This window comes from Diabrotica undecimpunctata, chromosome 6, assembly GCF_040954645.1.
Source record: "Diabrotica undecimpunctata isolate CICGRU chromosome 6, icDiaUnde3, whole genome shotgun sequence".
Classification (NCBI taxonomy): Eukaryota; Metazoa; Arthropoda; class Insecta; order Coleoptera; family Chrysomelidae; genus Diabrotica; species Diabrotica undecimpunctata.
The window spans coordinates 81504448-81516760 of NC_092808.1; the positions used below are offsets into that span (position 1 = coordinate 81504448).

General features: G+C 31.1%; 1 protein-coding gene across 1 annotated transcript in view; it reads right to left on the bottom strand.

The window, feature by feature from the left end:
- Positions 1–12313, bottom strand: part of alpha-Catr (alpha-catenin related) — a 233368-nt gene that overhangs the window by 161095 nt on the left and 59960 nt on the right. The window contains exon 4 of the mRNA XM_072536256.1: positions 9633–9842. Coding sequence (XP_072392357.1) covers positions 9633–9842 — 210 coding nt within the window. The remainder of the gene's footprint in view (positions 1–9632; positions 9843–12313) is intronic.

A 12313-nucleotide genomic window follows, 5' to 3' on the forward strand; every position in this document is an offset into this window, starting at 1 on the left:
GCCGCGATTTTAATTGTTACGCTCGCCTTTAAATAAATTATGTATTATTGAGTAGTTAAATAAATTAATATAAGTTATCGTGCTTTTTAATAAATTAAAATAAGAACCTTTTAATAAAGACAAAAGACAACAGTTAAATAAATATCATAACAATAGATACAGAAAAGATAACTACTTTTTAGAAAAACTAAGCAATTTTTTTCTTTTCAACGAATAAAAATTTCTATGAGCATAAACAATGTCTATTTGTAAAATTAATGGGAACCTTACTTCTGGATCAATTCCCGTGTAACCAATAAGTTTTATCGTATGGTTGTTTCACTAATTATATTAAATATGTCCTTAGTCTTATGTCTTCTTCCTCTTGACCCCTAAATCTCGCTCTGGACCTGCCTTTCCTTCTCGCCCAATCCATTTTTGGTTACAAATGTGTTTCGGAGGCTTCACAAAATAGTAAAAACATTAAACTATCCATCTTTGTCTATCCGTTAACACAAATCCTTCGTTATTAGACTTATAGCCCAAACATAGTATTAGAGTTAAGATATTTGATCTGTGACTTCCGGGTCCAAAGTTTCAACTGGAAGTACTATTTAAGAGTCGCGGTAATAGTACAACCGATATATTATTCGAGGCGCATTAGTAAGATTAGAACAAATATATACTTTTGGTTTTTATATCGCTTCCGGTTAAAAAGTTACTACCAGAAGTTTTGCACAAATGACTTAAAATTGGTAAAATCGTATCTCAATCGGAACAAAGTTAAATGAGGAGTTCAAATATCGACTTTCTGTTTTACTTTCAATCATTTTGGGTAAAAACCTAGAACTGAAGAATTCCAATTGCTTGTTTTGATGGACCTAGTAATACCTATTAAGACCTAGTCAATTTCAACAAAACGGCGGTAAAGCTCAAAATTATAGCGCCCTTGCCATAATTCATTGAGCTTGATAAGAGTTATATATGTCAATTTTTGTTCTTTTAATTTTTTTTAACCCTAGAAAAGTGGACACTCGTAAATTTCACGACGCACCTCTGTTTTGGTCGCAATTAGGGTGATACCCTCCTCAGTAGCTGTTTCTTTAGTCTTGATTTAACAAGTGGTGGGTGTGTTTCGTTTTAACTGTATTTACGTATATTTTTTAAGGAACGTCGTAGATTATACGGCAGTCCAGTTTCTACATTAGTTTTTTTCTCTTAAGTCTATTTGGATGCTGGTGACGTTTTTGGTAAGTCATTATCTAATTATTTTTTATATTTGTAGTAAATATTATTTTATTTAATTGTAGCACTATGTCATCAATAAAACTTTAACAGCAAAGAAAATAAACAATGAAATACAGCATATATTGACTGGTAAAGATAGTGAGCCTCTTGAAGATAATAGTAGTAGTAGAAGTGACTGGGAGTTAGAAGTAGATACTTTCGAGTTTGAGTAGGACGATTCAAATGAACAACATTACTCTAAAAATATTGGTAATTCTGAAATTTTCCAGCCATCTAGTGTAATCAGTTCATCTGTAAATTTAATGGATTTAGATATAAAAGCAATAGTGGTGGAAAGCGAAAAATCTACAGAGGAAGTACCTGAAAGAAACATCGAGAGATAACGTCGTTATTTCTAAGTTTATTATAAATTCAGAAAAGGTTATAAAAGGTTAAAACGAACATGAGTGGTCAAACAAAATATCTTTATTGTCAAAAAGAACGGCAGCTACAAATGGTATTTCTTTTTTATTTATTTCCTGGTATAGTTAGTCCCAAAGAAAATAAAAAAATCTACACAAAAGTTGAAGAATATTTTTTATACTTTCAGTTACATACAGTTGTGCCCATATTTTTGACGTCAGTAGAAATGAGCTAAAAGCTTTATTGGCAATTTTGATAATGTTTGCAGAAAATAAAGATAGTCTATGAAATATAAAGGGTGTTTTTAGAGGTAGAGAACTTTAAAATGGAATAAAACAAAGATAATTTTTATAAATTTACATGAAATTTACTTTATTTGAAATATAATCTTTTGGCATTATACTTTAAGTATGATTTCTGGCATAGGACTATCATGGCTAGCTCTGACGTAGTCTAATCTGGAGGTCTAATTTTCGATCATTTTTTCCAAATTTTATTGCCGTATATCGGCAATAACGCGGCGAATGTTGTCCTTCAAGTGGTCAATCGTTGCATGTTTATCGGCGTAGACTAGTACCTTCACATATCCCCACATATAATAGTTTAGCAGTGTTAAATCGCACGATCTTGGAGGCCAATTCACGGTCGGAAACGTGAAACTATGTGGTTACCAAACGTTTCTTTCAATAAATCAATTGTGGCACGGACTGCGTAATATATTGCGCCGTCTTATTCAAACGACATCTCCTGCACATCATAATTATTTAACTGGGGAATGAAAAAGGCAGTAATTATAACTTTATAGCAATCACCATTGACTGTAACGTTCTGGCCAGCATCGTTTTTGAAGAAATACGGTCCAATGGTTTCACCAGACCATAAAGCACAACAAACAGTCAGTTTTTTTGGATGTAATGGTTTCCTAGCATACATTTAAGGATTATATTTACTCCAAATAGGACAGTTTTGTTTTTTGACGTAGCCATTTAACCAAAAGTGAGCTTCATCTCTAAACAAAATTCGCTTATGAAAATTGAAATCAACGGCAATCAAATTTTAGACCTACTCACCGAATCTACGAATCTACGCCTTGCTAGTTGATGATGTACCTTTATTTTTTGCATGATTAAATGAAATGTGTTTTGTAAGCACGCAAAGCAAGATCTTTCCGCAAAATCTTCCATAAAGTGGATGGACACGAATCCAACTGTTGTGCACGATTCCAGATGGACTGATTTGGGTCTTCCTGTATGCTACGCTCTACAGTAGCAAGAACTTCTTCTGTACGCACTATACGACGTGTCTGTGGATGCATATTATCATTTACAGTAAACGTAGTGCAAAAGCGTTCCATAGTTAATTGAATTAATTGCTTTAATGGACGATTATGTTCACAGAACCACACTTTTCAAAATAAATTTGTACAATTTGGAAGCATTTTTCGGACGTCAAGTCTATTTATGCTGAAATGCCAAACCGAACTTAACATAAATCACTTGACAGCTGTTATAATGGCCAACAGTTAAAAAAGTGTGACCATCTTACATTTCTATATCTCTAAAAAAAACACCCTTTATGTTTGACACTTATATATCAGGTCTGATTAAGTTTTTATCACTTAATAAGTCATATAGTTTTTGTAATAAAAGTGTTTATAATTACATTTGTATTTTTTTTTCTATTTTTTTTTTAAATATAAACAACTATATTCGTATTTTAATTTTTGCACTTACTGCATTATTTTGGTTGAATTGTGTACCTAGATAAATATATAAACTCTCTTACGCCTTCAAAAGTATATGTCTCAATCAATATATCCTCGGGTTGTTATACATATACATAATTTGTAGTAGACAGAAACTATTGTTCTATTCACGTCGTAGAAATAAATAGGACGCTGAAAGATTGGTACGAGAAGAACTAGGTATTTTTTATAAGTTGACTAATTCTTTTATATCTTCAACTCGAACTTTAATAGTGTAGAGTAAATTTGGACGCCATTAAACTCTGGTCAAAATTTGAGGATAATAAGGATAATTTTCAAATAAAACATATTCTATACAAAATTTTTGTTATTTTCCGATTAAATAAAAGTAAAAGGTCAATACATTGTTAAGACAAAAATTAGAAAGATGTACATTGGCAAGTTTTTAGTCTTTACGAAACATAATTTAGGTTAAGAGACTAGACAAGTGGATATAATTGTGCTCTTTATTGCATCGCAAAGTTTAGTTATTGGTCAGTTAATTTTACCAGGATAACCAGAAATATTGCAGAATCGGTTAGAACTGGAACATGTCTTTAAAGCAGGATTCGACCCAACGTTAAATAAAGATTTTAATAAGTGTCGTGCTATTTGGATTATCTAAATTAACAGGAATCTCATCAGATATTAACTGGCACGTCCCGTTTTGTAAGATGTTCTGATGATCAACTTATATATGTTTGTATCAATCTGTTGTCCCTAGCAATTCTCGCCTCGTCTTCGCGTCTGTTCAAAGTGTTGTAGTGTTTTTGTGGGTTGTTGTGTTTTGGAAGTCCTATTAAGGCATATTTTTGTGCCCTCTCAGGATCTATGCAAGATATTTATAATGCCTGGTGAGAGCGGGAGTTTGGTTACAGAGAGGAGAGTAATTAATTTGATTGGACGCACAATTGTATTGACTTTAAATAAAAATAATGAATATGTGACCATGTTTCTTCTTCTTCACGTGCCATCTCCGCGACGGAGGTTGGCAATCATCATGGCTATTCTGATCTTAGATGACCATGTTTAAGAAAGGGAAAACCATGAAAATATTAGTGGTGATATTTAATCCGTTATTTATCCAGAGATTTCTTTCGTCGTATGAAGCATAATAAATTAGTGCAGGGAGCTATGAACTGAGTAAGAGTCCACGCAGAAAATAGATAAGGAAGTGCTTATTACTACGGCGTATTTTAATGACTAATAAGGAACTTTATATGGGTATATAGAACAATAGAACAGGACCAACTAACGCTGCAGGCACCTGTAAATGTGGTTATTGATGACACACACAAAGAAAAAATATACATCATACTTAATAGTACATGTATACACATACTAAATCGATAAGACATTAGACCACCGCACCATAACTGGCTTATCATATTGGGAGTTTTATGCTGCAACTAATGCGCATACCAATGCCGAGGTATAACACCATTGTGCCAATGAAATACATAGCACGAGGGAAAAAAATTCTAAATAACTTGTTAAAAAACTTGTCAGCTATGGAGTATTTAAGCTTTGCCACGATATAAGAACGCTGCTATGTATATTGGGTATTAGTGGAATGCTTATAATATATTGCAGATCTGCCAAACTCCGAGGTCTTTGGTAATGGTTACTGACAGATGTATATGTAACTGGTCATTTAAGAAGTCGATTGGTTACAGTGCAACCTATGTAGACCAGACGATGTAAATGAACCGGGTATGAGGTATATTAAATTGTCCCATTCATAATTTTTACGAAACTTTTAAGTCATTATTATTTTTGGTATAATGATTTATCTGAACATAACTACGCTGTATTATTTAATATAAAGATATATGTCCACAAAAGAATATTAGATATATGACTCAGTCGAGACTTAATTAGACACGTAGTGATGGTACTATAAATCGACTGAACTTTTTTTTAACATCCGATGTTTATTGCAGTGTATCTCATTTCAAACAATAAGCAATATGTATAATTTAAGTACAATAACATAGTGGGAAGCCGCCCAGTGGCGAGCATCCAGGTAAGACATATAATATTATAAATTTAATCTATGATATAACAATTAATTTTAACTTTAACTTAACACACAAATATTGTTCTGAAGCTATTTTCTTGTGGCATTTTAAATTAATTACTATTTAAATGGGAATAAGCCACAATTAAAGGTTAAAATACGTTTATTGACGTTTCAATTTCCACTTCGGAAATCGTTCTCAAAATACAAACATTAGTAAATTGTTTTATTAATATTAATTAGTAAATTAGTAAATAATTCACTAACGTTTGTATTTTGAGAACGATTTCCGAAGTGGAAATTGAAACGTCAATAAACGTATTTTAACCTTTAATTGTGGCTTATTCCCATTTAAATAGTAATTAATTTAACACACAGTTTAATGCAGATAAACAACACTGACAACAAATATGAGTATTACAAGTCTTAAAAAATTGAGAAAGGTTTTAGAAAACACCAGAATAAAAAATTGTTATTTTACCGCACTATGGAATTATGCTCTATTTCTACAGATTTACTAGAGGTCCAAATGATTTCATTATTTTAATCTTCTTTCGTGTGAAATGTTGAGCAAATCACTGTCTAGCGGATTTGGATGGCAAGACAGTCTGGTCTCGCATGCAGAGTTTACAGGAGATATTGCTTTGCTAATTGTTTATAACTGTAGATCATAGTGTAATCTCTAATTTGTAATATATCAAAGGAAATTGCAGATCTGGCGCAATACTTTCGATTGGAATAATTAAAGTTTTTGTATGTTAGTATCACTTGCTGTACCCAGATTTGTGCTGCATATAGCCATATCGGTTTTAAAATTCATTTATAAATTAGAAGTTTGTTCTCCAGGCTAAGATTTGATTTTCGACTCATATACCAATACACTTTTCCCGTAGATTAAACTAAGTTGAAGACGTTTCTTCCAGATGTGGATGCCTCAATTAAGTTTGCTATCCAAATAAATTCTCAGGTATTTAAGAACGGTATTAACTGGAAGTGGAGTGTTGTTTATAGAAACTGGTGGCACGTCACCTTTTTTTAAGTAAACGTTATATGTGTTGATTGTAAAGTGTTGACTTGGACTCGCCACAGTTTAAGCCGGCTTTCTATTTAAAGCATGTGATTTTTCAATACCTGGAATGCTTCAATTGCTGTAGAATTTGAAGTTATATTAACTGTGTCATTGGTATATGCAGCGATTGCTGTATAGCTCGTGATTGGGAAATCTAATATGTATACTAAGTAGAAGGTTGCTCTATTATGCTTCTATGTAGAACTCCGGAACATATTGGAAACATGATAGTGATTTCCCCACCTCTTTTAACTTAAAAAAATCGATCTGTCAGGTAGGATCTTAAAAGTGATCTTATGAGATGAGGAAATATGGATTTAAGTTTGGAGATAAGACCTACATGCCAAACTTTGTCAAATGCTTGGAGGACATCTATAAATGCAGCGGTACAGTACTTTTTGTGTTCGAGCAAATTTCTTTACCACTCTTAGAAGTTGCTCGATGGTATCATGTTGTTTCCTAAACTGAAACTGATAATTCGATAAAACATTACTGTCATATAAAATAATCTTAATTCTTCTCAGACAAAGCCGTTCAAACACTTTAGATATAATGTGCAACAAGCTAATTGGGCGATATGAAGATACTTTGGCGTGATCCTTATTAGGTTTTGGGATAAAAACAATTTTAGCAACTTTCCATTGGAGTGGAAAATAACCTGTTTTTAATATTGAATTAAGTATAAAAGTAATTAAACTTACGCCTTCGTTGGATAGATTTTTTAGTACAAAACTAGAATATTATATCATATCCAGGTGATATTTTAATTTCCAGTTTATCAATTACTTCTTTGATTTCAAATTGCTTAACAGATTTAATAGGCGGAGCCATTTGATGTTGTGCATTCACGACTTCACGAATAGCTTCCTCTTCTTCAAGATGAGACACTTCCCCTTTATGCGGTTGGAATACCTGGCATAGATGATTTGAAAAAGTATATGCTTTACCTATGTCAGTTTTTGCTCAAGTGTCATTTTGTTTTCTGATTGGCATAATCATTTTTTCGTTGTGTTTACCTTTTTTTTAGTTTCCACAGCGAATAATTTTTATCATCTGCAGGTGTTTTTTTAAATATTTGTTGATTCTATTGTCGTTATATTGGATTAATTTTCTTTTGAGTAGACTGTAAGCTCTATTAAGATTTGCTTTATCTTCTGGATGCCTAGTGGGCTGCTATCAATTTCACAGTTTTCTTTTTTCCAATATAAATGTATTTATGTGAGCTGGATAGGACTCGAAGTTGTGTTTATACGTAATTTCTATTGTCGTTATATTGGATTAATTTTCTTTTGAGTAGACTGTAAGCTCTATTAAGATTTGCTTTATCTTCTGGATGCCTAGTGAGCTGCTATCAATTTCACAGTTTTCTTTTTTCCAATATAAATGTATTTATGTGAGCTGGATAGGACTCGAAGTTGTATTTATAGGTAATTTCTGGAGTGGACGTCCAAGCAGCTGGCTAAATAGCTGTAAAGCGAATAACTGCATTTTCTATTACTTTTAAGAGGCAAGTTTAGGATAATGTATAAATACAGTTACAAATTTGGCTTTGTAGATCTTTGAAGAAAGGGAAATGATCTGATAAGAGGTCAAATGAAGGAGAAATTTGGAAGTAGGTATGTGATATTCTTTTTACTATAGCAAAATCAATAAGATCAGGAATTTTTTGTGCATCACTGAGGCAATAAGTATACATCACTTGGAGATATAATCTTCAGCAGTAATGAAACGGTGTCCGAGCATCTTAAAGTATTTAGTAAAATGATCATCTTTAATTATTTTATTCCGTGGGCAATCAACATCATATAAAATAATCAGGACTTATGAATCTTCGACCGACACTGATGCTACTTGGATGACTCTACTAATTTTATTTATTTCATGATGCTTAATGTTATGTCTGTTCTATTATGTTAAGTAACATATTATGTTTGAAATTATAGAAATTGTAGTTTGAATATTTGAAAATATAGAAATGGCCCTTATTAGTCATGTGTGCTTCAGAAATAAACATAACATCTAGATTCTTCTTCTCTTTCTTCTTTTTTATGTAAACATGACTATGTCTATTTTTTAATGTAAGTTGTCATTTTATCGTTTAAGTGGTCGAACTAATCGTTTTCCTTTAGAAGAACCATCTTTTGCCGTATTTACTGCATGGAGTAATTGCAGGGTGGATTGAGTAGCTGTGCGGTTACCACAGCCAGTTCCAAGCCCGGATAAAATGTGGAGGGTGATTAAGAAGGTTGGCAACCTACCAATCGTCAAAATGAATACTGCTCAAAGAAACAACGTCTAGATTATGAGAGTAAATAAATGCTTTAACTTCGTGGAAATCAGTGGTTAAGCCGAATTTTCTGTAGCTGTTTTTATTTCCCATTAGGAGGTCAGTTTAATCATAAACTATTTCTAAATCCGTTTGATAAATTATAAGGTATTCTTAACTTTTCATTCTAACACTCAATTTATATTTAGACTACGTACTGCCTCTTAAATAGAAACTTATTGTGTATTATATGAACCACTTGCTAAAAGCTCATGCTACCTTAACCATGATATTTAATCTATCATACTGGAAATTAAACAGATTTTATGGCAATTATAGAAAAAATTATATTTTTGAGACTCTTTGGTTGGGCATTATTTGCCACAGATTTTAATTTGGGTATAGGCCACTCTTCTGAAAATATCTCTGGTTAGAATCACAATCATAACAGTAGCCAGATCAAATTTAGATGCTCTTGACACTAAAATCCAAGAAAATAAATTAAAAGATCAATATTTAAATAAAATTATAGTACCAGAAAAAAAATAAAAAAGTACAAGGAAAAAATAGTAGAAGCGTAGTTATAGACAACTTTTCAAAAAAAGTATTTCTAGTGTTGAACTTACAAACATGAATCGCTATAAAACGTTAATATAAGTAACATCATAAAAATAAACTTGTTTCAACATATAAAAAATACTATTATCAGTATATAATTACGGTAATATTAAACCACAAAAATACTAAAATTGTAATTGTTATATAAAAAATAATATAATTATAATAATTAGCAGGACACTATATCTTTTTATTACGTGATATAAAAAAGTATATTTAAATAATGTCTGATATGACATACGTTACTACATATGGCAAGTTAGGATTAAAATATCGAAATACTTACTTTACTGGAAGTTAGCAACATCATCGTCGATCTTTCTAATACTTGTCTAGCAGCAGCCATTTGAGCTCGTCTCCTTTCGTCTTTGAGATCATTCTGTCTATCACCCGTTAAATGCGCTAATTCCACCATTTCAGCACCAAACTGACTAAAAGCTTTGACAAATTCTGTGAAGTTGCTCACGGATTCTAATCGATCTAAACTGTGGGACACCTAAAAGTTGCATTTAATTTACTTTTTTGTAAAGATCACTGTGTAAAATTTTCGTAAGAAGTTAAATATGATATACGAGTATTAATATCTTAGTCATTTTTAATAGTTTTCTTCATTCTTGAGAAATTATATTATTACACTTTTATTCTTTTATATTTATTTATTAGAAATTGTATTAATATTAGTTATTTATAATATGCTGTTAGTCCTAAAGAGAGATTAATTTTTGAAAGATTGATTTTAATTAAAATTATCTTCATTTTTCTCTAAGCTTCTTATACCGTTCAAGTATGTCGGGGGCACAGATCTCTTTTCTTTTCTTATACCGTTCAAGTATGTCGGAGGCACTTTTCTTTCTCTTCTCACCCTCTCTTACAGTTCATTTCACCATTCAACGATTATTTCATCTATTGATATATTTGTCCTTTTTCTCCCTACATCTGTGATGTGGTCTATCCATTTGTTTTCAGAAGTGTATTTTTTTAATAAACTATACCATTATCTCAATGTTATTCTTTCTTGATCTTTATTATTCTCAATTTTTGATAATATGGATTTTTCTTCCAGAGGTTTTGTAGGTTGTGTTAGGTTTCTAGCCTTTTTTGCTTTCGGTATTATTATAGTCTTCGTCTTCTAGTTAGTTCTTTCTGTTTGAAAATTTTATGTTTTTTTTACTCATCTTTCTATTAGTAGATCATATGCATAAAAAGTTCCATAGAAGTTGCTATCACTAGAAGTTTAATTTATAAATACTTTACTTTTCGTTTGAATCGTTATATTTTACTATAATTCATATTGCTTCTCGAGTCTTATATCTATACACGTAAGATACATGTCTTTTCTGGTTGGCATTCTTCTAAATAATAATTTTCAATATAGAGATGTTATCTGTTGTTTCTTTATTTTTATTTAATTTGCTCTTTTTTATTAAATATCCCTATATTTATTGTTAAACAAATAAACCTATAATTTTCTTTATTGCCTTTCTTGAGCTTTAAATCACCGTTTTTCCCAAAGTATTGTTACTAATAAAAGATACGTTATTCTCTCCGAATGTATGTCGCCAATTCCCCCTGATTTTACTCTATTAAATTGTTGCTATTTCTTCGTACTTTGTCACTTTCCCCTGAAATTTCTTGTATTATTTGTTCCTGTTCATATTTTCATTGTCAAAATAATGGTGTCAAAACAAGGTGTGACAACAGTTTAAAAATTTTTTGGATCCTTTAAAAATTGTTTGTCCTTTGTCTAGTGTTGGGTTTTTGTAAATGTATTTAAATGTTTATGACATTCGATAATGTGCTTGATAACCAAATTTTTTTATGAAATGCCTCTGAACATGCTCTGAGAGCGAAAGTACTGCTACGATAAATATTATGGCGCATAAAACTGTAAATATATTATTTCTAATTATTTTTTATTCTAGTAATTTCGCCGCTCAGTTGAAAGACCTGTTTGCCAATCTGAATTCTGATGGGTCACCTACGATTCGAAATTTCCAGAAGCAGGCCGAATTAAACCAGTATGAGTGACCTTCTCGGCTCTTCGATGGGGAATCGCCGCAATTCTCGAATAACGGCATTTTACATTAAAAGAGGAATTTTGTTGTAAACAATTAGTTAGTTTTTGAATATCGAGTTAGTTTGAGTCCGAAAATATAATTGCACGCGGAAATAAATATAAATAAATATTGTGAAATAAATTAGTAATAAAGACTTTAATAAATTTGTAGGTGTTATAAATAGAACCTTTGATAATGAATAAAGACAATAAATTAGATTAATAAAAATATAACAGTACCTACTTGGGCAAAATTTAATAAAATATTTCTGCTCCATATCTGCCTTTTATTTGTAAAATTCATATATTTAAGCATTCAATTATTTCTTATTTTAAATTTGGTTGTTGTTACTTGACAAAACATCCTTCTAATAATATAATTTTATATGACTCATTCATATCGACAATTCAGACATATATTATACATTTTAAAGTGGATGACTTTAAAATAATAATGTATTGATATGGTTAGAATAACCGTCAGAAAAATCATAACATGAAATTTGTCTAAAAATGTTATAACATAAAAGTCATAACATGCAATGATGACAGTAAAATTTTCCTGTTAGTGAACCCATAGTAAATTATGAGAAAAAATCAGAAAAAAAAATTCCGAAATGGTAAATGGTTGGTCATACAGTGTCATACCACTAATAATGGTATTTTATTTATATTTATTTTCTTTTTTAATATAGGTAACCAAATCCTATTGTATTTTACCAAGGAATTTGCAACCCAATTGGTTTGACTTAACATAACTAGAGTCGCTTCTTTGATTTTTCTATTGTCATCATCTGTTTCGTTTAGGACTCTACTTGAGTCTTTCTGTTGAACCCTATGTAAATTTTTCTATGTGTGTGTGTACATATTTGAGATCTATCAAAGTTACTATTTTTGATATAAGACTGATG